The 27,130-nt window shown below is 41.4% G+C and overlaps 1 protein-coding gene across 2 annotated transcripts in view; it reads right to left on the bottom strand.

Moving 5' to 3' along the window:
* Positions 1-27,130, bottom strand: part of brpf3b (bromodomain and PHD finger containing, 3b) — a 57,934-nt gene that overhangs the window by 12,429 nt on the left and 18,375 nt on the right. For both annotated transcript variants that reach the window (XM_055654605.1, XM_055654606.1), the window contains exons 3-7: positions 12,828-12,984; positions 11,731-11,862; positions 8,796-8,924; positions 4,965-5,277; positions 1,640-1,906 (exon numbers count right to left, since the gene is read on the bottom strand). In XM_055654605.1, the coding sequence (XP_055510580.1) occupies positions 1,640-1,906; positions 4,965-5,277; positions 8,796-8,924; positions 11,731-11,862; positions 12,828-12,984 (998 nt within the window). The remainder of the gene's footprint in view (positions 1-1,639; positions 1,907-4,964; positions 5,278-8,795; positions 8,925-11,730; positions 11,863-12,827; positions 12,985-27,130) is intronic.

Raw genomic sequence — 27,130 nt, 5'->3', positions numbered from 1 at the left:
CTGTGTGGTATGGCTGCCCAGCCTGCAGCTGTTCGTCTTTCACTCTTTTTTTTTTTTTTTAGTGAGTTTTAGTGTTTTGTTTTTGGAGTTCGTCTTTTTTATGTGGGGGGTGGGGGGGGAGGAAGGGGGAAACTACTTTTCAGGGTCCCTACCTGGTCGGAGAGGCAGCTTTTCTCCGGGCTGCACTTTCAACCCGCCCTCGCGGCCTACCGGCGGGCCTGGAGCGACATTTCCTGAGGGGACCGCCCAGTACATCGGCTTCAGTGGCGGCACAGCGCTGGAGCGCTTTTGCGGAGCAAGCGATGCCTTGCCCGGGTCGCCGCGTTGGAACTCCGGTATGCTGAGACCGCCGAGAAAAACATCACGGAGCTGCGGGTCTGTGGAGCGGCCAGCCGCGGGTGGCGGCGCTGAACTTTACATCGGGAGCCTGGGATCTCTCGCCGAGATCGCCAGTGGTGGAGCTCCGTCCGGCACGGCCTTGTTGGCTTCGGAAGCCGCGGTCTCCGGTAATGGAAGCGGCCGTTCCAGGGTTACCATGCCGCTGAGAGGATTCCCCCGAAGCAGGAGCACCATCACCCGGCGAGGACGGCCTGGAACATCGGGCCTCCGTAAAGGCAACTGTGGAGGCCTCAATAGGCCCGACTATGAGTGGACATGGGATGGGGACTGGACTTTGTGCCTTCCCTCATAATGGGAACCATTGTGGGGGGATGTTGTTATGTTTAAATCTCTTATTAATGCTATGTCTGTATTCTTTCTTTATGTGCTGCATTGGCAAGAAGCATTTCACTACACCTAGGTGTATGTGACCAATAAAATAACCTTTGAACCTTTAGACCCAGTCTGAAGAAGGGACCGACAAGAGATGACAGCCATTTGAATTTTCCCTCCTTATATTCTGAAAGGGATTTCAGGATTTCTGTGCATGGGAGGTTTGTTACAGAAATTCCAAACAAACAGGCAGTGTTTCAGTATCTCCACCAACTCTGGAACCTTCTCCACTTCAATCAAAGGAAGTCAGTACTGATGAAAATCTAAGTTATTTGCTGACTAGATGTTCAGGAAAATCCCTGAAAATGGTACACTTTAAGCTTAGGTTTACATTCATCATTGTCACATGTACTGGGGTACAGTGAAAAAAATTGTTTTACATGCTAACCAATTTGATCAGATATACCATACAAAAAATACAATCAAGCCAAACTCAGCTATATTAGATAAAGAGTAAGGGGGTTCTATACTTACCGGTTGAAGAAAGATTTAAAAGTGATTGTATTGGATGATAGTAGATATAAATAAACCATACATAGAAACATAGAAAATAGGTGCAGGAGTAGGCCATTCGGCCCTTCGAGCCTGCACCCCCATTCAATATGATCATGGCTGATCATCCAACTCAGTATCCTGTTCCTGCCTTCTCTCCATACCCCCTGATCCCTTTAGCCACAAGGGCCACATCTAACTCCCTCTTAAATATAGCAATACATAAATAAAATCAAGCCAAACCCGTACAATGGATAGAACAATGGGGAAAATAGAGTGCAGAGTATAATTCTTGGCATTGGTGTGCATGTGAGCTTTTGGCAAGTCTGACTCTTAAAAGAGCCATGTTTACGTATGTAAAGAGAATACACCACACCTCTTTCAGTGCATTCCTCATGGCCTTCAACCAGTGGCTTCTCATTATCCTCCTTCGACAATTCAGAGCAGTTGCCGTTATGCAGATGTCGCTGCTGGGCCAGTTTATGCCTGATGCTGTTGATCTCTCTCCTCAGCAATCTCACTCGTTTTGACCGTGCTCCACTCGACTTCATGGTGCATGTAATGTCCAACTTATCCAGCAACCCCTTCAGCTGGTCCTCTAGTGACAAGTGGGCTCTGTTCTCCGGTATCAGCATGTTGTCCACTGAAAAACATAACGCACCAGAAATGATCCCACAATTACTGGCGATCAACAGTAGATATTGCTTTTAACTTAGGTTTGAGTTAAGAATTAAACATAAAATGAAATTACTTTAAGCATCACATTAAAGCCACTATAATCATGAAAATAATTAATAAAATGCATAACGTGAGGTAACATAAATATTTAACAGCATTATACAGAATATATATCATTGATACAAATGCACTTCACTCAAAATTGACATTGTCCTGAAAATTTAAAAGATGGTCTGAATTAGTATTTTAAAATATTACCAAGTGCTGGTAAATGGGAATAATATAGATATTCTTTATTGTTGGCATGGACATGGTGGACCGAAGGGCCTGTTTTTGTTTCTGACCTCTTCCCTTTATTAGCGTGACTAAATTATATTTACCCTATGATACATAAATAAAGTGAAAGTCTATCTCATCTTGCTCCAATGCACTTTGTTTCAAAAGAAACTTCAGGTGCTGGTTTACAAAAAAAAAGCCACAAAGTGCTGGAGTAACACAGTGGGTCAGACACCATCTCTGGAAGACATGGATTATGTAACATTTCAGGACATTTCTTCACTGAGTTTAGAGTTTAGAGATACAGCATGTAAACAGGCCTTTCGGCCCACCGAGTCCACGATGATCATCAATCACCTGTTCACACCAGTTCTATGTTATCCCACTTTCGCATCCACTTCCTACACACATGGGGCAATTTTAAGAAGCAAATTAACCTACAAAGATTTAAGTCCTTAGGATATGGGGGGTGAGGGGGGGGGGGACTAGATCACCTAATGGAAACCCACAAGGTCACAGGGAGAGCATGCAAACTCCACACAGACAGCACCTAAAGTCAGGATCAAACCTGGGTCTCTGGCGATGTGAGGCAGCAGCTCTACCAGCTGTGCCACAGTGCTGCTTAAAAAAAATTAGAAATAGAATACCTTTAATGCATTTATCTCAATAGAACTATTTTACATGCAACCCAAAATATTAAATGTTTCTGTCATTGTTATTTCAACTACTGTACCCCAAAATTCTCATATCTTAACTTGGCATTTCCATTTATTTGTTCATTGAAATTTCTAAAAAATATATTTTTTGTATCTGAGGCTTATCAGCATCCTGCCACCCTGTTTAAGGAACCATTCAGTTTTTGATTGTTGTCATTCATGCATTCAAATCATTCTTCTTTGACTGGCTAGCACATAAACAAAAGCTTACCACTGTACCTCAGTACATGTGACAATAATAAATAAACCAAACTCAATATAATGTAAGACTTACAGTGCATTCAGAAAGTATTCACACCCCTTCACTTTTTCCACACGTTGTTACGTTTCAGCCTTATTTTAAAATGGATTACATTCTTTTTTTTTTATCATCAATCTACACACAATATCCCAGAATGAAGAAGTGAAAACAGGTGTTGAGAAATTTTTGCAAAGTAATTAAAAAGAAATAACTGAATACATAAGTATTCAGACCCTTTGCTATAACACTCAAAATTGAGCTGAGGTTCATCCTGTTTCCATTGATTATCCTTGAGATGTTTCTACAACTTGATTGGAGTCCACCAATGGTAAATTAAATTGATTGGCCATGATTTGGGAAGGCACACACCTGTCTATATAAGGTCCCACTGTTGACAGAGCATGTCTGAGCAAAAACCAAGCCATGATGACGAAGGAATTGTCCATAGACCTCCGAGACAGGATTGTGCCGGGGAAGGGTATAAAACAATTTCTGCAGCATTGCAGGTCCCGAAGAGCACAGTGGCCTCCGTCATTCTTAAATGGAGGAATTTTGGAACCACCAGGACCCTTCATAGAGCTGGCCGCCCGATCAAACTGAGCAATCGGGGCCTTGGTAGGGAGGAGACCAAGAACCCGATGGCAGAGCTCCAGAGTTCCTCTGTGGAGATGGGAGAACCTTCCAGAAGGACAACTATATCTGCAGCACTCCACCAATCAGTGCTTTATGGCAGAGTGGCCAGATGGAAGCCACTCCTCAGTAAAAGGCACATGATAGCCTGCTTGGAGTTTGCCAAAGGGCACTTAAAGGACTCTCAGACCGAGAAACAAGATTCTCTGGTCTGATGATACCAAGATTGAACTCTTAGGCTTGAATGCCAAGTGTCATGTCTGGAGAAAACCAGGCACCGCTCATCACCTGGCCAATACCATACCTACGGTGAAGCATGGTGGTGGCAGCATCATGCTGTGGGGATGTTTTTCAGCGGCAGGAACTGGGAGACTAGTCAGGATCGAGGGAAAGATGAACGGAGCAAAGTACAAAGAGATCCTTGTTGAAAACCTGCTCCAGAACATTCTGGACCTCAGACTGGGGCGGAGCTTCACCTTCCAACAGGACAACGACCCTAAGCACACAGCAAGACAATGCAGGAGTGGCTTCCTGACAAGTCTGTGAATGTCCTTGAGTGGCCCAGCTAGAGCCCGGACTTGAACCCGATAGGACATCTCTGAATGGACCTGAAGAAAGCTGTGCATCGACGCTCCCCATCCAACCTGATAGAGCTTGAGAGGATCTGCAGAGAAATGGGAGATATTACCCAAATACAGGTGTGCCAAGCTTGTAGCTTCATACCCAAGAAGACTTGAGGCTGTAATCGCTGCGAAAGGTGCCTCAACAAAGTACTGAGTAATGGGTCTGAATACTTATGTAAATGTGATATTTCAGTTATTTATTTTTAATTACTTTGCAAAAATTTCTAAACACCTGTTTTCGCTTTTTTATTATGGGGTATTGTGCGTAGATTGATGATAATAAAAATTAATTTAATCAATTTTAGAATAAGGCAATAATGTAACAAATTGTGGAAAAAGTGAAGGGGTCTGAATAGTTTCTGAATGCACTGTATTGCTATAAGCAAATGCATAATCAGTATGGCACAGTGGGATAATTTTCTATTTTTTTTAATTCATTAAAATAATCTTGGTATTTGGTTAGAAAAATATTTGGTTAGAAATATATCGTGCAATATAAAAGGTTTCCACACCAATCCATGCTGTTATGAGACCTACCTTCCTCCCAAGAAAAACGGTAGAAGTTTGCCAGACTTGGTGATTCGGGTAGATGCATTCCAGTGTCATGGTCATACCCAATGTTATCAGCTTGGCGACGTGCACATCTTAATATGGAACCTCCAATGTCTCTCAATCTTACTGCTGCTCGGTAGAATATGGTTTCCTTGGCATTATACTTCATACAATTGTTTATAACCAGATTGAAATCCTTTTCAAACTCATCAAGGGTTTTGTAACAGTGAGTTTCGAGTTTTCTCCTCATGGTGGAAAAGTCCATAGGATGTGCAATAAACTCTAAATAATCTGGAACCTTATGAAACAAAAGAATCAATAATAAGTTAACATCTCATTAACCTTAATAAAGGGAAGGATAACATCTTGTTCACTTCTCCCAAAACAATACAATCAATTATAGAGTCTCACCCTTCACAGTCACTTAATAATGAAATTCTTTATGGTCTACTTGTCAATTTCTTTTTAAACTTGATCAGATGAAGTTAAATTTATTGTGTAGAAAGGAACTGCAGATGCTGGTTTATACCGAAGATAGACACAAAGTGCTGGAGCAACTCAGCGGGTCAGGCAGCATCTCTGGAGAAAAAGGATGGGTGATGTTTCAGGCGAGACCCTTCTTCAGACTTAAATTCATTACCAGGTGAAGGACCTTAAAAATGAAAAGACCCAAAGTTCCATACATTCAATAATATTAGTTACTTCATTGACACAGATTATAATGAATGAACAGAACAACATGTACATGCGATCGTGGCAAAGAAGAGGATTTTACATAGGCACATGGATTTGCAGGGAGTGAAGGGATAGTTACAGCGGTACATGTACAGGCAGGTGAGATTAGTTTATCTTGGCATGGAGACAATGGGCCAAAGGGTGTGTTCCTGTGCTGTGCTGATCTATGTTCTCTAACAATGAGATTATTATTTTTTATTTGATGACTATTTCAGATGGAACAAAGTTGAGTATCTATCTCCAATCACTAGCAGCCCCAGTAGTTCGCGAACTGTACACCGAAACTCAGATCTACCTAAGCACAGATTCCAAATGTGCCCACACTACCTTTTTTTGTTAAAACACAGAAAACCTGCAAACTCCTTCATTTTGTCAAAACGAACATCTATAAAGTGTAATTAAAATAGTTTTCTAAATAGGAGTAGAAATCTAGTTTTGGGCTACACCCCTGCCCCATTGGTTGCCTTTAATAATTTGAAATCCTACGTAACAGCAAACATTGTGAAGTCGAAGATAAACAGCACTGGTTTGCGCAGGACTAACGTAGAAAATGCTGTTAGCACTCAGCCAGTCAGGCAACATCTGTGAGGAGAAACGGAGTTGGTGTTTCGGGTCAAAGACTGACCGGAAAAGTGAGGAAATAACCATGTTTAACTTGCAGGGGAGAGATTTTTTTCTCTTTTACGTCCACTTGTCAGTTGTTAATAGTAACCGTTACCATGACAACTTTGGTCTGCACCCTATCACAGACATTCCGAGCTCTCCGCCATTTCACACCTCACTTTCTCACCTCTATATTTTGGATAAAGTATCAGTGACCACAAATTTGACTCCTGCCATGGACTTATTCATTGCTTTAGCGCTTCAGCCCTTTTCTGATTTGCATTTAACATATTGTTATCTATTATAAAGGGACTCGCCTTGTTCCTTGCAATGATCAGCTGATAAATTAAATCAATTAAGTATTTTTTATTGATTTTAACATCCGCTGCTTGTTTCTTCCACATTCCCCTGATGTAATTCTTTGCTACCCGTTCTTTCCTTTCTATTTCCCCAACTTACCAGGATTTGCTTTAAGGGGCTGTCCCATTTAGGCGACCTAATTGGTGAGTTTAGAAGAGTTTGAAAAAATGACATGTAAGAAGACCTCCTTCAACTATGTTGAAGTCCAGCTTCGACTAACTTCGGGAAAATTGGACACCGAGAGTGAAAACGACCTCCATCGATCTCCTTCGACCTCCCTTCGACTATGATGAAGACTATCTACGACTACCTTCGACTACACTTGATTACCAATGACTAACATGCCGACCTACTACGACCAAACCTACGAGTAAAAAAAGTGTCGATATTTTCCATGGCAACCTTTTTTTACTCGCGGGCATTTTTTAACATATTGAAATAAACGCCGCGACGTAGCTGAGGCCTCGAGTACACAGAGACCACTCTCGAGCATGAAGAAGAGTTACGAAGACCTCCTACGACCTCATGTCGACCATGCTGCGAGTATGAGTCGACCATGGCAAACTCACCAGAACTCGCGAATTAGGTTGCCCAAGTGGAACAGGCCCTTTAGATTCTGGGCGTTATGCTTTTGTTAATTTTCTGCAGACAGTTTAGTTTAGTTGAGAGATGCAGCACAGAAACAGGGCCTTTGCTTCACTGAGTCCACACCTACCACTGATCACCCGTACACTACGTAATCCCACTTTCTCATCCTACACACTACGGGTATTTTACAAATGCCAATTACCCTACAAAGCTGCATGGGTTTGGATTGTGGGAGGAAAGTGGAGCACCAGGAGAAAACCCACGCAGTCACAGGGGATCGTCCAATCTCCGCACAGATTAGCACCCTTAAGCACAAGATTGAATCCGTATCTCTGCGGCTGTGAGGCAACAGCTCTACCGCTTTGCTGCCCCCAGACTGCCCCTATACAAATAACTTGATTAGAAAAACTTACAATGGTCCTGGTACAATATTCACAGGGATATCAGTTCAACCACAACGCATGGTGCCAGAGGTCAATATTGAAAAGGAGATATTGAGGCACCATACTTCATATGTTATTGGAGCACAGTCTAAGTTTATTTAATTCAAAATTATTAAGCAGAATTTAAATATACAAAATGCAAATTAATTGTTCTCATTTGGAAGTTATTCAATTTATTTAGTGTCAGACGTGGAAACAAGCCGTTCGGCCTAATCTGCCCCATCTACACTAATCCCACCTGCCTGCGTTTGGCCCATATCCCTCTAAACCTATCCTAACCATGTACCTGTCTAAATGTTTCTTATATGTTGTAATCGTGCCTGCCTTAACTACCTCTTCTGGCAGTAGTTCCATACACCCACCACTGTTTGTGGGAAAAAACTACCCTTCATGTTCCTATTAAATCGTTTCCCCCTCACCTTAAACCTATATCCACTGGTTCTCGATTCCCTACTCTAGGCAAGAGACTGTGCGTTTACCCAATCTATTCCTCTCTTGATTTTGCACACCTCTATTAGACCTCTATTAGGCTTGTATTCACTGGAGTTTAGTATGCTTGTATTCACTGGAGTTTAGTAGGCTTGTATTCACTAGAGTTTAGAAGGATGAGGGGGAATCTTATAGAAACATATAAAATTATAAAATGATTGGGCAAGCTAGATGCAGGAAAAATGTTCCCAATGTTGGGCGAGTCCAGAACCAGGGGTCACAGTCTGAATAAAGGGGAGGTCATTTAAGACTGAGGGGAGAAAAAACTTTTTCACCCAGAGATTTGTGAATTTATGGAATTCCCTGCCACAGAGGGTAGTGGAATCCAAGTCACTGGATGGATTTAAGAGAAGTTAGATAGAACTCTAGGGGCTAGTGGAGTCAATGGACATGGGGAGAAGGCTGGTTATTGATAGGGGACGATCAGCCATGATCACAATGAATGGCGGTGCTGGCTCGAAGGGCCGAATGGCCTCCTCCTGCACCTATTTTCTATGTTTCTATGTTTGAACACCCATATCCTCCTGTGCTCCAAGAAATAGATATTTATTCAGGTAATAAGATTATGTGATCCACATACTAGCAGGCAAAGCCTTACCTCTTTGAGGCTTACAGGTTGATCAAATATATTTGCTTGATCTCTTTCTTGAAGTTGATCCAAAATTTGTCTTAAGAAGACAATAAATGGTGTAAGTTGTAATTCCAACGCAACTTGCTGAACTTTGACCTGTGGAATGTCAACCAATAAGTTAATCCACTCAATGTCAAAATGAAGAAAGAAGAATTGCCACCAGTTTTTTTTATAATGTCAGAATATGGTGTGTTCTCACATGTACAGAAGAAAACTGCATTTCAAAGGCAGGTATTCTGAACAAATCGATGTTATATGGAGTCTGGATTCCATCATTCTCATGGTTCAGAAGCACTCGACTAAAAAATAATCTGCACAGCAACTAAAGCCAACTCTTTGCGTATCTTAACAACAACATACTTTCTGTATCAGAAAGTTACTAATAATGTGGTACACAAACAAATGGCTCACCGAGGCAGGAAGGTGTGGAACAAAAGGCAAACTTCGGAAGTGCGTTAAAAATTGCTAAGTCAGCAGCGGCAAAAGTTGACTGCAAACTAAATTGGGCTGACACGGCAAATGATCGCCAGCTAGTTATCGTTTGGTTCAAATTGAGGGGAGAAATTCCCATGTGAGCGATTTAGAGCTGAGGACAAAAGAGAACATGGAAAGAAATTGAAAAATTCGGAAATGAGCAACTAAAAAAAAGGAATCTGGACAAGTTGGTGTTTGGTAAATAGGATTAAATAGGTTGCAGATGGCATCACCCTAGTGGCCCAGATCTCAAATAACGACGTATAGGAAGCTTAGTTGTGTGGTGTCAAAGGCAATAACCTCTACCTTACTGTCTGCAAACGGAAGGAACTGGTCACTGACTTCAGGAACAAAGGTAGAGTACATGCTCCAGTCTTTAAGAATGGTGCTGATGTGGAGATGGTTACATTTTCTAGTTACCCCGGTGTAAATATTACAGGTCCACCACCGATTTTCCGGCACCCTTGGTTCCAGAGCCTTGTTGGATTATCCGTTTTGCCGGAACAACAGAGGTCACGGCCTTGGTGGAACCACCACAAAGTCAGCCACGGAAGTCAGCTATGGGAACGGGTCTGCGGCTCCGGCCGGGCCGGGCCGGAGTTCCAGGACCCCAGCCTCTGGGGGCAAATTCAACCCACTGATCTGCGAGGAAGCCTCTATGAGGTTGAGATTAGTTGCCTCACCTAGGGGGCACATTTTCAGGGGTCTTCTTGGGGGGACGAAATTTGTCTATATTAAAGAGGGGGGCCGGGCCGGGCCACCAGTTGCCAGAAAATTAGTGGTGGACTTGAACTGGCAATTTGTCCTGGTCTAACCACATTAACGCTGCGATCAAGAAAGCTCTCTCACACTACTTCCTCAGAGAGCTAAGGAAATTTAGCATGTTTCCAATGGCTCTTAACAATTTCTACTATGCCTTATAGAAAGCATCCTTTTGGGATTCATCAGAGCTTGGTTTGGCAACGGCTCTAGCCAAGACCGAAAGAGATTGCAGTTGTGAACATCGCCCAGTCCACTACGCAAACCAGACTCTCCCTAATAAGCGAGTTCAGTATTCCGAAAAACGCAAGGATTCATGGGATTTGTCAAAGGTCACTCGCTATAAAGAAAAAGCGAACAAAACACTGACTGTATAAACTGTGTATAAATTCTTATCTTTATTCATGATTTCTGTGTAAAAAAAATTTTTAATCTGAGGAACGGGGGTGCCAGGTAGCGGGGTATAACAGCGAGATAGAGGGGGAGATGCGGGTGGGAGACAAGGGGGGGGGGGGGGGGGGGGTGGAGACTGGACCGACAGAGAGACATTCTTGGCAGCTGCACACACACAGACCCGTGCCTCATCCGCAGCCAGGATCGAACCCGAGAACCCGCAAGCGCTGCCGAACCGCCACTGGACTGTTCCCATTCTCTCGCCCCCCCCACCGAGTATCCTATCCCCGCCCGGAGCAGCGGCCCCCAGGCCCACAGCCAGCCCGGAGAAGCGGCAACCCCAGCTCAACTACGCCTGCCCACCGGGCAGCCAGCGCTGGAGCCAGCGCCTCTTCCCCCCCGCCCCGGCTGCTGGCCAACCTGGCTGTACAGGCAGAGCTGAGCTGGAGCCAGTGCTTCCACCCCGCGCCGGCTGCAAGTCCAGGGCCGCCACCCCGGATAGGGACGGGACACCCGGGAGAGGACGGCCCAGCAGCAACTCAACAGCGCCCGCAGCGCCGGAGACCCAGGCCCGATTCCAACCACGGACAAAACTCAGGCCTGCACAAAACACAGCACCACAGCTGCGGAGAATGGTTATAGCGAGTGACCTTTGACCTGGGCCTGCGCAGTCAGAATACCGAACTCGCTTATTGACTCCATGTGCATTTCACATTGTCTCGGCATAACAGCCAACATAATCAAGAACCACTTATACTCTGGTCATTCTCTCTTCTCCCCTCTCCCATCAGACTGAAAATACAAAAAGGTTGAGAAAGCCTTCCACCAGATTGATGAACAGCTTCTTTCACGCTGTTATCAGACCCTTGAATGCTCAGGATGAACCTCTGATCTCGTTACGCCCTTGAACATTTTTTTATTTGTTCTTCCTCCGCAGCTGTAACACTACATTCTTGTTTCTATTTCTCTTTTTCACGACCTTGATGTACTGATGTATGGGGTGTTATTTGCCTGGATAGCACGCAAACAAAGCTTTTCACCATCTCGGTGCACGAGGCAATAATAGTAAATCAAACCAACTAACAAACTTGGAAATATGAAATTCAAGTCCCACGGCAAAAATGTTGATATTCATTGCGAACAGCTGGGACCCAAGAACCAATGCCATAATTATAGTTGTAAATAAAGTCACAGTGAAAACCTATGCACCACATTAATTAGCTGTTATGCTCACTAGCTATTTTCAGTGTCCCAGTATCAACAATAAATCAATCACCTCTTCTCTCTTGAGCTTCTCTCTTTTGCGAATCAGTTCGACAAGCAGACGAGCCCTTTCCAAATCATGTCGCAGTTTCTGCCAGTATTTCAATTGCTCTTTTACTGCACTGGTTTTTTCATCCTGTTCTTTCTGCGAAGTGAACAAAATACATGAGCACATTGATAAAGCCAACAATTGATCATCACTATTCTGAAATGCAAGTGGTTGAATGGCAGGTCAATGCAAGAAACTGTGAGGGAATCTGCAAAGCAGAAACCACCAAATGTTAATCACATAGAAACTGAAATTGGTGGGAAGGCCATTCTGCAATTCAATATGATCATGGCTGATCATCCACCAAACCTGCCTTCTCACAAATTAGCCACAAGGGCCACATCTAACTGTATTAAATATAGTGTTAAAATCTGTGCATATAGTAGGATTCACACCACTGCAAAAAAGTTTTCCGGGTTTTAAAGGACCCTTGGTTTTATCTGTTTTGCATATTGGACTAGCATATATAGGTTCACCACCAGGCATGGCAAATTTGGCACCTGCCAATTGGCGCAGAAGTCCCAATGAGGTTGAGATCGGCTGCCTCACCCGGCCGAGGCACCACATTTTCAGGAGGATTTCCGGATGAGGATTTTGGCCGGGTTAAAGGGGAGGCCAGACCACCAGTTGCTAGAAAATCTAGTGGACCATTATATGTATGTATGTTTGTATGTTTGTATGTACATGTGTGTTTCACAACATATTCTTCAGAATATATATATATTCTGAAGAATATTGTAAAACCATCAAAACAATGCAAAATAATAAAATATGAGCATTTTGTTCAGTTGACAATTTGTATTAATAACTTTAACTTTATAGTAACATTGATATTTGTTTTTAAACCAAGGAAACCTTGGAATATTCTTGTTATATGCAGAAGTTAAAAGTAAAATATAGATAGACGCATGGAATGTATATTATATATTGTGTGTATGTGCGCGTTTTTTTAAATAGCGTGTGTGTAATGTTATATGCACTTATTTCTACGGTATTTTTCAAAAAGTTTCCAATATATGCAAAAGCTGTTACGTCAGTAAGTGAATCGAAGAATGCTTTACCTGTTCTGCATTTCTTTGAGTTTGTAAATGTGAATGCAATCGCCGAAGTAAAGGCACACCGTTCCGTGACTGCCTTTTCAACATCCAGTAATTATGCAGCCTTTGCATGAACTGGGTTTTCCTCTGGATAGATAACCGGCTGCATAGTTTATTTAACCTAAAAGCAGGAATTCTCAGAATTACAAATTGGAGTCTAAAAATGGTCTGATCATTTTACTATTACTTTATTTTACAACATACTTTGTCTGTGTTCATAAATTCTAGGAGCAGAATTAGGCCATTCAGCTTATGAAGTCTATTCCACCATTCAATCATGTCTGTGTGTGGAGTTTGCACGTTCTCTCTGTACCCGCGCGGGTTTCTTCCGGATGCTCCAGTTTCCTCCCACATCCCAAACACATGTGGGTTTGTAGGTTAACTAGTCCTCTGTAAACTTTCCGAATGTGTAGGAAGTGGATAAGAAAGTGAGATAACATAGAACTAGTGTGATGGGTGATAGATGGTTTGAGTGGACTCGGTGGGATGAAGGACCTGCTTCCATGCTGTATCTCTAAAGCAAAAACTATGATGCAATCACGGGAGTAGAGTTAGAATAAACTATATACACAGCATAGACCGTCAGAGAAAGTGGGATTACATAGAATCAGTGTGAACGGGTCATCGGTGGTCAGCGTGGACTCGTCAGGGCCTGTTTCCATGCTGCAACTTTCAATTCAGTTCAATTCAAAATTGACTTCCTTGATAATCAATAGCAGCTGGATAATGAAGATTATATGTTATTTTTTTTCTCTCAATCGGATGAAACTGCTGCACAGAGCTCTGCAGGAATTACTGATCTTGCACATGTTTATAAAAATTTGGTCTTGCCAAATTCCACCAGCAGAGAGAAGACTACAACTGATTTGGCATACGTTTTGCTGCGGATGCCAATGCTGACTATTTAACTTGGCCAATTATATTTCAATAATGTAACATTTGGAATCGTTCTAGTTGAACTCAGTGCCTTGGCAATTGAGTTTGAGTGAAAAAAGATTCATTTGATGCACAACTTGCTGTACACATACCACAGACAGCACATAAAATATGAGATAAAAGGAAAGCATCTCTAGAAAACATGGATAGGTGACGCTTCAGGTCAGGACCCTCTTTTAGAATATGATGCAAGAGACGCACACTTGCACAAACTGCAATCAAATGCTAGCTTTATACATGATTACTGTGCAGAAAATTTAAGGAAAGACCATTACAAACATCCAAATATCAATATTTCTGACAGTAAATAATAAGAACAAGTAAAGCACTGAATTGATGACCTACACAGCTGATCAAATGGAGCATCTTTCAAAATAGCTTATATTTTGATTACTTAATTTTAATTTCATGTTTTATGTATTTTTTATGACTTGGCAGATTAATTTCCCTCCTGGGATAAATAAAGTTCTATCGTATCGTATGCCTTTAAAGATTAGTTCAATTCACATTAGTGATAGATTGCAACAGAGTATCAAATTAATCAACCCAATCTTTACATTATTCGAATTAAGAACTTCTGGACATCAAAATATTCTGTCAATAAAAATGCAGAGTTCATATAAATTTGAAAATGCAGGAATAGCTGAAAGTACACCAATTTTCATAAAGATGGTTAAAAGGAAAGTGAAGTCTATCAAGCAAATATAAACAATGTTGGGTCCACCATATTATAAAATACATATTCTTGTTGACACAAGGAACTACAGAAGCTGGTTTGTAAAAAAAGGACTGGAGTAACTCAGCAGGTCAGGCAGCATCTCTGGAGGACATGGATTATGGATAGTGAATGTTTCAGGTCGGGACCCTTTTTCTGACTGATTGTAGTGGGGGGGGAGAAAGTTAGAAAAGCGGTGGGGCAGGACAAAGCCTGGCAAGGATATAGGTGAGAGGGTTTGGGCAAAGATCAGAAATATATAAGGAGAGATGAGAAAAGATGAGAAGAGGAGTGAATTGTAAAGCTGGAGGAAGGGACATAGGTGGAAGGGGACGTATGTGTTAATTAATACAAAGAAAAACATTCATTGGGCACCAAGACACATATTCCAATAATGGCACAAACATAATATTGAAAGTATTTCAGTCTTTTCTGTTGTGAAAATATGAAAAGAACAGTTGTGCTATCTTAAGATTAACATGCATAGAACGTAAAAAATATTGACATATTAATATTCACATCTGCCAGCTTAATTATTTGCTGGAACCACAACTGTTTTACTTGCATTTGACAAAAGAATTACTATGAGGACCAGAATAGATTTGTTGTGTGTTGGGGGCAAGGTTCACACATGCAATTCAACCAAGCATAGTTAATAGTAGCTACGGTTAATAGTCATGGTTAGGCATCATAATTAATAGTGTTAGCAATATGACTGCAACTAGCATTTCTTCTCACAGTTCAGTAAGGCATAATGTTTACATCAGTAATGTTGACCATCACAATGCAAGCCAAAATAACCAGCAAACAGTGGTCATGTAAAGGATTCTTCTAGCAATATCTCCAAAACATATTGTGCAGGATACATCCAAGGTGTACCAAATATTTACTGTTTAAATAACTTCATTATAACCTGGAATGTAATTCTGCTAAATGCAAGGTATCACATTTTTGTTAGACACACCAGGGTTTCTACAGGAAATGGCAGGGTGCTTATGTAGAACAGAGGGACCAAAAGGTACACGTACAAAGTTCCGTAAATGTGGAGACCACAGGGTGGCGAAAAGAACTGCAGATGCTGATTTACAAAAAAAGACAACATGCTGGGCTCAGTGGGTCAGGCAGCATCTCTGCAGAAAATGGATAGGCGAGATTTTGTTACTGCCTGAAGAACGGCTCCCACCTGAAATGTCACCGATCCATTTTCTCCAGAGATGCTGACTGGCCCGGAGGAGGTTGGCTTCTCAACAAGAGATATGTTGTGAAACCTCTCCTCAACACTACCCACAGCCCTATCTCAGCAACAATGATCTACCACAGACTTTGTTTTGGTTGAACTACGAATTTTGGTTTTGCATTATTATGGTCTGGTTAGCTAGTATTGCTGATTCTTGCGAAGGTGGCCACAAACTACTGGAGTAACTCAATGGGTCGGGCAGCTTCTCTGGAGAAAAGGAATAGGTGGCATTTTGCGTCGAGACCCTTCTACGTCACCTATTCCTTTTCTCCAGAGATGCTGCCTGGCCCACTGTGTTACTCCTTGCCAAGCCAAGCCGACCTCTAGAACACCGCCCCAGTGCTACTGCCAGGACAACGGGTCTTTAAGACCAAAGATAAGACTATATACTTTTAAGAACTGGAAACTTGAAGGGTACAATATGGAGCCAGAAAGGTGGTGACCCTTTGTGTACTGCCTCGGTGAAGTATTCTTGCACTAAAATTTTGCCTTTCTGTACTTACAGCGCTAGTGATATGGGTTCAATCCTGACTATGGGTGCTGCTTATAGAGACTTTGAATGTCCTCACTGTGACCACTTGGGTTTTCCCTGGGTATTCCGGTTTCCTCCCACATTCCAGAGACGTGCAGGTTTGTAGGTTAATTGGCTTCTGTAAATTGTCCTTAGTGTAGGATAGTGCTGGTGTGCGGGTGATTGCTATTCACACCGCCCTCAGTGGGCCGAAGGGTCTGTTTGCATGCTGCATCTCTATTCAGAGCTCCTACTGGCCTCACCAACCTTTATTTCATTTCTTTGCTTGTAAGGTCAGCTGTTATATATGCAACACATTCACATGACCATCAAAGTTATCAACTGCCCTCGATTCATTGCCCGATGCCAATCAAAGGAAAGTAATTTAAATGAAATGGATCAAAATGCTTTTGGGGACAATGTATCTATCATTTTTTTCCCCCTCTGTAAATTTTTTTGAAATAACCAAATTTTCATAGGGGGCACTGTAGCTGAGCAGTAGATTTGCTGCCTTGCAGCGCCAGAGACCCGGGTTCAATCTTAACTATGGGTGCTGACTGTACAGAATTTGTACGTTCCCCCGTGACCACGAGGGTTTTCCCCAGGTACTCCGGATTGCTCCCACACTCCAAAGACGTACAGGCTTGTAGGTTAATTAGCTTTGGTAAAGATTGCAAATTGTCCCTAGGATAGTGCTAGTGTACAGGGATCGCTGGTCGGCGCAGACTCGGTGGGCTGAAGGGCCTGTTTCCACACTGTATCTCCAAACTAAACTAGGGATGGAGAGAATCAAACAAACACACCATATCGATTAATGGGTTATATTATACACATACATCAATAATACATATTCTTTAATGGTATCAGCTATATCAAAAGCTTGATGGGATGAAGAAGATACAAATTACACTTTTATTTCCACGTTTAAATTCAATTTTCAGTTTCCCAGCACGTCGGGTCTTGCAGTACAGAAACAGGTGACAATCACCCACTTTGTGTGAGGATTATTGCCCTTGCGCCCCACAGACTTATTCACTTATGAGTTTCACGCTACACAATTCATTTTAAATATTTAATGATTTTTCAACCCGTATTGGTTCTTTTTCCACAAGCCGTGTTATTAGTATTGGTTTATTATTGCCGCACGTACCACAATACAATGAAAAACGTTGTTTTGCTTGTTATCCAGGCAAATCATGCCGTACACAAGTGCAAAAGAGGAAATAAACAGAGTGCAGACTATAGTGTTACAGCTACAGTGCAGGCACAGATGTAAAAAAAGCTGTGACGCATCAGTGTTGGATGCTTTCTATGGTGCATCTGTGGAAATTGGCAAGAGACGTTGGAGACATTCCAAATTTCCTTAGCCTTCAGAAGAAGTTGCTGTGTCTTCCTGGCTACAGCTTTTACGTGAGTGGATAAGGACAAATCGGTGGTGCTATTCATGCCCAGAAATGTTAAATACTCGATCATTTCCACTGCTTCCTGACCAGCTCCTTTATTTTGCTAACATTCAGGGAAAGGTTGTTGTCTTGACACCATGCTAGAACTCTCTATCTTCTTCCTGTATCTCACCATTGTTTGAGATGGTGTCCTCTGCAAACTTGTAAATCAAGCAAGAATTTGAATATGGCCACACAGACTTGAGTGCATAGGAAGTATAGTAATGGGGTGAAATTGCAGCCTTGTGGGGCACCAGTGTTGAGAATTAACAGGGGAGAGTATTTGGTTGACTGTCCTTGCTGATTAGGTTATGGGTCAGAAAGTCAAGAATCCAGCTGCAGAGGTGGATACTGCGGCTGAGGTTCAGGATTTAGGGATGAGTTGGGCTGGAATTACAGAGTTGAAGCCAAAGCTCTGGACAATAAACAGGAGTCTGATACAAGAAGGGTTTCGGCCCGAAACGTCGCCTATTTCCTTCGCTCCATAGATGCTGCTACACCCGCTGAGTTTCTCCAGCATTTTTGTGTACCTAGGAGTCTGATACAGTTGGCTTTGTTATCCAGATGTTCCAGGGGAAAGGGTAGAGCTCCTGCCGTGGACTTGTCGTGGCAGTAGGTGAACTGCAGTGGATCAAGGCCATCTGGGAGGCTGGAGCTGATGTTTGCCATGGCCAACCTCTCAAATCACTTCATGATGGTGAATGTCAGAGCTACCAGTGAATTGTCTTTTCCCTAAGCTGATGCTGCCCTGACCCTGCTGAGTTCCTCCAGCACTGTCTTTTGCTGTCCATCAAGCGGCCCATTTTAGCTTTCCTCCACTCCCATTAACTCCTCACTAATACTCACCAACACACCAGGTAATGTCTAGATGGTCTAAATGAAGACCAAAAGCAACTCAACCATTTTTTCAACAATCTACAAGGACTACCTGAAATTGGAGAAGCCAATGTTCATACCGCTGCGATGTAAACTACCCAAGCGAAATATGAGGTGCTGTTCCTCCAATTTGCAGTGGGCCTCACTCTCGCCATGGAGGAGGCCCAGGACAGAAAGGTCGGATTCTGAATGGGAGTGCGAGTTGAAGTGCTGAGCCGGGAGATCAGGTTCGTTATTTCGAACTGAGTGGAAGTGTTGTGTTAAGCGATCGCCAAGCCTGCACTTGGTCTCAACGAGGTTGATCATACGCTGAATAACCCAACCACATTTTTGTTTGGAAATGGAAAGATATAATAGAAATTGCATTCATTGCAACGTGTAAAAAGAGTTGAGATACTGTATTGTAACTTTGCTGTATGTCATTGTGGTATATATCATGTCTTGATTGGTGAATATGTTTAGTTTGTGACTTTATTTGAAGCAGAAATAATATGTGAATGCTTCATTGAGCATAATTCCGACTGGTAACTACGCACTTCGTCCGAGCACATATCGCATGGGTCATTCAAGCCGTCTTAAATGACCACCTAAACTGTCATTTGGGAATCTAAAAACCTGCCTAGGTTGCCCAGTAGCAACAGAGAAAAAAAGTTAAGTGAGAGCCCTGCTGTAATTATGAATTAATATTCCGTTCGGTTGCAACACCAATTTCACTGCCAAAGATAACAAATTAGATCTTATCCATAGTTAAAGCTCAACCAAACTGCATTCAACTTAAATAATGAAAACAATTTACAACATTCTACATAAAGAGCCAATCACATTACAGATGGCCACTACTTTAAGTTGAGTGGCAACGTTCCTAGAAATCCATCCGTATTGAAATTTTCCATAACATTAATCCCATTGATCGCACGTTTTTTTTAACTAGAGATGCATTCCTAAAGAATATTTTTTTTCTCTCAACAGTAATATGTGTGGTCTATAGTCAAGGGAATTATGAAACTAGACACTTGCAATTATTTTATTTTCCTGGGCATGTTCAGCGAAGCGAATGGGAAATTTATATTTCAACATGTACACTTGTTACGAGTATCTTGTTACATTAAAACAAGCCAAGTGTTGTTCTGGTTAAAGAATGGACACACAACAAACCCACCTGTGCAGTAATCGCAGTTTCAATTTAATTTATTGAAATGTAATTTATTCTGTAAAACACATCCTACGCCCTTGGCAATATCTACAGGGAAAGTGTAGGTAGGAAGGAAATGGGGAAAAAAAAAGCACGAATATGAAAAAAATCTAAATTCCCGATCAGATGTTTATAAACAAGCAGATTGAAAGTCTCGTGTTACTAAAACACAACTTATCTAGATTGTCAAATCAAAGCCAGGGACGGCACTGTAGCATAGCGATAGAGTTGCTGCCTTACAGTGCCAGAGACCCAGGTTCGATCCTGATTGTAGGTGCTGTCCCCAAAAATGGGGAGAGTTTGCACGTTCTCCCAATGACCGCATAGGTTTTCTCCCGATGCTGCATTCATCCCATACTTCAAAGACGTACTGGTTTGTACGTTAATTGGCTTCAGTAAAGATTGTAAATTGTCCCTAATGTGTGTGAATAGTGTTAGCGTACGGTGATCTGCAAGGACTTCGACGGCAGTAGGGCCTGTTTCCGCGTTGTATATCTAAACTAATCAACGCTAATTCCTAAAACAATATATACACTGATCGAAAATGCAGCAACTCACTAATTCTGGATTAAAACACAAACTGGAGTTCATATATCACTTGTAAGCTTGTTTATTTCAGCAGATTAAACTGCCTCTTGAAAATGACCTCTACAATTGAAATCCTGTGAACAATATTCCACATAATTCTCATTAAAAGCCTCAACCTACATTTTCATGGAAGCTAAAACGATACAACTATATCAAATATTTAAGTTAAACAGCTTGACCAATTCACAGGAAATCAAAATTGAATGTAGGCAGAAGAGAAAAGATTGGTGTTTTAATTATCTAGATAGCATCAATAGAAGAAATTGCTTTCTCAGCTTCCAAAGTAATTCGCTCAAGTGGCCAAAAAAAACAACCCAAACTGTTGGAGGAACTCAATGGGTGGGACAGTATCTGTGAAGGGAAATGGACAGGCAAAATTTTGTGTCTGATGCTTTCTTCAGTCCCGAAATATCTTCTGCACATTTTCCTCTGCAGATGCTGCCTGACCCACTGACTTCCTCCAACAGTGTGTTTTACATTCCAGATTCCAGCATCCAGTTTCTCTCATAAATGGCTTTAACCCTCTATGAACTGTTGATCTTGTATATCGAGGTGATGAATGGAGTCCATTTGATCACTGCAAGGAAGTAACATTATACATTATGTTTTCACACAAATTCAATAGGAGCAACATCTTTTTTTAATTTAGTCTCACGTTTTGGGTGATAATTTGTGAATTCTGTGAAGGCAAATTTCTGTTACCCGACCTACTGTGTCACAACTGGGGAAAGCACTGTACATGATTTTACACATACTTAACCTAGTGGGAGCATCTCTGCATAATACAGAACTGCATAAAAACAAGTTTTAAGAATCAAGTGCAAAATTCTTAAATTAATTTCAACAAATGATCTAGGTCATGAAATTGATTTTGGAAGCCATACAGATTTGTACAATACACAGACAAACTGGTTTTCATTCAATATTGGAATAAACAGAATAAATATTCTTCCCAGCTGAAAGCTTAGGTCCAGATACAAATTTAGTGCAATGCTTATTATCTGTTTTGAAGGTTTGAAAATATAGGTCCACCATAGATTTGCCGGCACCCTCGGGTCCAGAGCCTTTCTAGATTATCCTTTTTGCCAGTAGTCGGAGTCTAGGATCAGAAAGCACAGCCTCAGAATAAAAGGACATACCTTCAAAATGGAAATTAGGAATTTCTTGAACCACAGGGTGGTGAATCTGTGGAATTGATTGCACAGACACTGTCGGAGGCTCGTCATTGGGCATTTTTAGAGCGGAGATTGAATGAGTGAATCAGAATACACAGCCTTGAAGTAGAACAGCACAAATTCTCCGGGTTTATCATAAGACAAAAAGCCTAGCCATTTCCTTCTTTATACCCCATCTGCTGCCTGCCACATGTCAGAACATGTAGAAATACTTGGACAGCTCAGGTAAATGTATGGCCGAAGGGTGTAGGAGTCTTTAGATTTTTAGGGTATTAGCATATGCTCTGGAGCCAGTACAAGGCAAATTGGACCTCAAAAGGACACAAAGTGCTGGGGTAACTCAGCAGGTCAGGCAGCATCTCTGGCGAACATAAGAATAGGTGGCACTTCAGGTTGAGACCCTTCTTCACTGATTATGGGGGGGGGGGGGTGGGGGGGGGGGGGGGGGGGGGGGGGGGGGGAGGGAAGAGAAATAAAGCTGGAAAAGGGGAGAGGCAGAACAAGGCATGGTAGGTAATAGGTCGACACAGACGAGCGGGATTTTTTTATGACAAGCAGATGATTGAAACAAAGCCCAGAGACACTGCCGGTCCCACTGAGTTACTCAAGCATTTAGTCTATCTTCGGAGTAAATCAGCATCTGTAGTTCTTTCCTGCACCAGAGATAAGAACAGTAGGTGTGAGCTAGGTTTGAAGAATCTCAGATTGTGACCTCAGGAGATGTAGGCAGTGTACTCCGTAAGATTCACGTGATTTGGGAAGTAGTTTCAATTAATTTGATAGAACGATGATTGTTAAAAGAAAAAAAAGTATACAGGATACATTAAGTATACAACAAATATACCACCAGAATACAAAATAGAAGGTTTTTAGACAGAACTAGGACGTTTACGGTAACTTTATATATGCATTGCAAGGAGCATATGACACACGGTTAGCAAGATACTGGTGCAATTAACCATGTGGGACCATAATGTGGCGATAATCACAGATATCTGGCTAATGGAAGGGCGGAAATAGGTTCAGAATTTTCCTGAGTGCAAGGTGCTCAGGAAAGATAGAACAGGGTAAGGAAGGAAAGGGAAGGCTGAGGAAGAATATTGCAATGCTGGAAAGAAAGGGTGTCAAGAACATGAAGGCCTTAATCAGACAAGGCACCGCAGGAGTTCGGATGTTATGTTACAGTTGGTGAGCTGCAGTTCCAAGATTGTGTTCAGTTTTGGCCACCCAGCTTGCTATAGGAAAGATGCCATTAAGCTGGAAAGAGTGCAGAAAATTTTACGAGAATGTTGCCAGGACTCAAGGATCTGAATTATAGAGAGGTTGGGCAAGCTAAGACTATATTCCTTGTAGTGCAAGAACCTGAGGGGTGATCTTATTAAGGTGTATAAATTCATGAGGCATAGGTGAATGCACAGGTTTTTATTCCCAGGGTGGGGGAATCAAGAACTAAAAGGCATAGGTGTAAGGTGAAGGGGGAAAGATTGAATAGGAATCTGAGCAGCAATATTTTTTTAACACAGAAGTTGGTGGGTAAATGGAACGAGCTGACAGAGGGAGCGGTTGAGGCAGGTAAAATAACAAGATTTATACGACATTTGGACAAGTACAAGGATAGGAACGGTTTGAGAGATATGGGTCAGACACAGGCAAATGGGACTGGCTTAGATGGGGCATTTTGGTTGGCATGGAGAGGGTGGGACAAAAGCCTCGTTTCCATGCCAAATGACACCTTGATTGAAATGCTGCTTTTCTTCCCACAGATGTGACTGACCTGCTGAGTGCCTCAGCATTTCCTGTTACATGTACGTTTTTGAATAGGTGTGGAAAAAGACACAGAACGACTCCAAGATAAAAATAATCATTTGGAGAAGAGCCAGTTTCAATGGGACGAAAACAGATGCAAACTCTGGCATACAACGTCTGGCACACAAAACTGTAATTAAAGAAAAGAAGGCTTTTAAAGTAGAAATGTTTCAGTTACAGCCTACTACTCTGGGAGAAGGATAGGAATAGGCCAGAACTTCATGAATAAGAGTGAGGAAGCAGAGGAAGCAGACGGAAAATACAACTAGTAAATGCCAAATTGTTAACACAAGTGAGAACTAGGCAGATTCCAAAAAGGTTCAGTGAAGTTAAAAAAAACAATGCCGGCAAAACAAGAGCATGGGATAAAAGGGACAGTATTCATGAAAAGGAATCCCAAAATATTCTGTAGGCAAGTGAACACGGAAAAGAACTACAAGAGAGATGAGGCTTTGTGTAATCCAGCTGGAGTCTCCACAAAGGATGTAATTGAAATTCTGAGTGAGCCATGGAAATGGTAAAGAAAATGTATTAGAAAGGTTAAATAATGTTGTGTTGATTGATGCATTATAGGAGGGAAATAGTACAGGTCTACCCATAATCTTCCAAATGTCAACCAATTCAGGGATGGTACTCAATGAGTGGGAAGTTTCATTTTTTCTATCCATGCTTAAAAAGGACATGTTAAGCCTGGTTACTATAAACCGGACAGTTTAGGAGGGAAAATCTATGGACATAATTAGATTAATTAGAACAAAGCGCTTATAGATCTATAAGGAGTATATAGAATTGTGGAAGGCATAGATAGACAGCCAAAACTTTATCCCCCAGATTGGAAATGTCCAGTACCAGATGGCATAGCTATAAGGTGAGAGGAGGAAAGTTTAATAGAGATGTGGTGGGAGCCTGGAACACATTGGCAGCAGTGGCAGAGGAGGTAGAGCAGAGCAGAGAGAAACTCTCACATAGAATAACATTCCCACCCCATGTTGAGATAGTGTTCCCATTAATAAAAATTGTTAAAACTACGCAAAAAAAAGCTCACAAAATAGGTAACGCCTTTACCCTGTTCCATCATTCAGGTGGATTTGATTATGACCAAAACCACCTCAATCCACTTTCCTATCCAATTCTTGTACTTAATATTAAAGACCTATGGAATAAAATAATAATATAATATTGTAATTAATATTAATCTCATATCTGTGAATCTCAGGGATACATAATTCTTAAGGCTCTAGACACCAGGCAAATAGATTCCCCCTAAACTTGTTCTTAGACTATCATTCCTAATTTTAGACTTTGACAGTTGAAAACTTCTTAGCATCCTCAACTCTCGGCATAACCTCTAGTTTCAAAATAAGATTTATTTTCTCTAAAATTCGAGAGCTTATTTTTTCCTCGTTTATCTTATTCCAGGAAACATGTTAAACTTCACTCTCCTGCATCCAAGGAATAAATAGACTTTCTGTAAAAGACCAAACCTGAAAACAAAGCTTTGATTAATCTGAAAAGATCTCCTAATCACTGAAACCCAATGTCGGGCAACATGCAATTTTCCTTCATATTTGTTTGCTGTATTTGCGTATTTCCTATGATTCATGCAAGAGTCACATAATCTCTGAACATTTAAGAACTCTCCATTTACAAAGTATTCTGTTCATTCTTATGAAAGTAAATAATCGTAACATTCCATCTTCCATTTCTTGCCCACTTACAGAAGCCATTTCCACTTTGCATTCCATTCACATCTTGCAAATCATTTTTCCACCACAATTTGTTCATGTAGCAAATATTAATACAGGCAACTCGCATTTTACATGGGGGTTACAGGCTTATTAAATCGAGCACAAATCAAACATAAACCAGACACTGTACATTAGAAAAATATATCACAAAGGCAGATACATTTAAACATATAACTTAATAGCTGCAGGCAATCATTTTAGTTTTCTTTCTGTTAAGCAAAACTGAACTTACAAGATAACTCTGAAAGCTGATGTGCAAGTTTAGGCATAGATTTGAGCGTGTTATTCCGAAAATAGGAGCGTGTAAAGTAAATGTCAGTACTAATTAGACAAGTGCGTTATTCTAAAAATGCGTAAATCAAATACGCATAAAACGAGAGGTGCCTGTATAGTACAATCTAGTCCCCAATGTACATCATAAAAAGCTGGACCTTATTTAGAAAGGCCTGGGAACAAAATTGAGAAGAAATTTGGCTCCAGTCAGAAACCAAAAGCTAATTAATACCCCAAATACATACATGTCACAGAAGATTAAGGTTTGATGCTGTACAATCAGAACTGCAAACAGTATGCAGAACTGTGTCCTTTCTGTGAATGTCAGTACTCCTGCTACATAGCAAATATGGGCATCCATGCCACACGGATAAGATTAAAATATGACATTGTACAGATTAGAAAAACACGGCACGAGGTACTGATGCATTTCCAAATAGTTCATTTAAGTGGCTGTTTATTTTAAAGAAGTACTGCCATACAGAAACGTTTAGCAGCGGGAAATGTACAGATCTATAGGAGGGATTTACAATAATTTCTAAGCAAAGTTGCAAAAACAGTCAAATATATAAATGGAGAGGACAAGGCAGATCATGAAGAAAACGACAAACAGGACATGGTTTTGGGGAAGGGGTAACTTTTTCCCCACAGAAAGGGTGGTGGGCGTATGGAACAAGCTGCCGGAGGAGATAGTTGAGGCAGGTACAAACCAACATTTAGACAGGTACGTAGATAGGACATGTTTGGTGGGAATATGGGCCAAACAAAGGCAGGTGGGACTAGTGTAAATGGAGCTTGTTCGTCAATGTGGAAGTTGGGCCAAAGGGCCAGTTTCCATGCTGTGTGACATTATGATTCTAAATACATTAAATAACTTCCAAACAGCTGTGGAATTAATATGAATTAAACAAAATGAGATCCACGCACAAGTTTCACATTGGCATTGCTCAAAATGCAAGTGTCAATGCTTGTTGCATTGACTCCACCGGCTCTTCCTGTCTCAACTCTGCCAATTTCAGAATGACAATCAGACTGATGAAAGTTTTACAGACCGAAAACATCAATTCCATTGCAACAGGTGAAGCACGACTGTTTATTTCAGTTTTCCAGCATCTGCACTAGTTTGCTTTTGGACTGTTGACAGAATCTCAGTGGAACAGTAGATTTTTGACAGAGAAGTATAACTACTGAAATATTTACAAGGAAACTCTACATGGCAGAAGAGGAATTGCCAACTGGTTCGATGATTTATTTACAACTTTGTGGAAAAGAGGAAATGAAACCCGCAGACTTCAAAATTTGCACTGCGTGGGATATTCTAAAATTACTCCCGTTGGTACACTTTATAACATCATATAGCTTAAAATACCCTAAGGGCATCGTAAAAAATTGTAAGAGCAAGATCCTAGCCATGCAACTTGTAATACAAATTATATAGCATCTTGATCATTTGAATCGGATGGGGGTGGATCTTTTGTTTATTTGGTGCAAAAGTATAGTTCAATATGTTTAAAAAATGGTCAATAAAATTGATGCTCAACAAAGCAACTGTTTGCAAGGAATCAAATTTCATAGTTGTAAACCTCACGGATGTTTCCCTAAAGTGACTGGCCAGAATCCAATTATTCAGAAGAGACAATTAGAACAAATACTCTACCTGATAAAGAGGGCAAGGATTATTCAGCCCATTCGGGAAAGGTGTATTTATAAACCCCCAAAGCTCTGTCACATTTTGAGCTCCAACAACTCTCGCCCCTTTCTCCAGCTA

The sequence above is a fragment of the Leucoraja erinacea genome, chromosome 24, assembly GCF_028641065.1.
Source record: "Leucoraja erinacea ecotype New England chromosome 24, Leri_hhj_1, whole genome shotgun sequence".
In the NCBI taxonomy this organism is placed as follows: domain Eukaryota; kingdom Metazoa; phylum Chordata; class Chondrichthyes; order Rajiformes; family Rajidae; genus Leucoraja; species Leucoraja erinaceus.
This window is presented reverse-complemented; position numbering and strand designations above follow the sequence as displayed.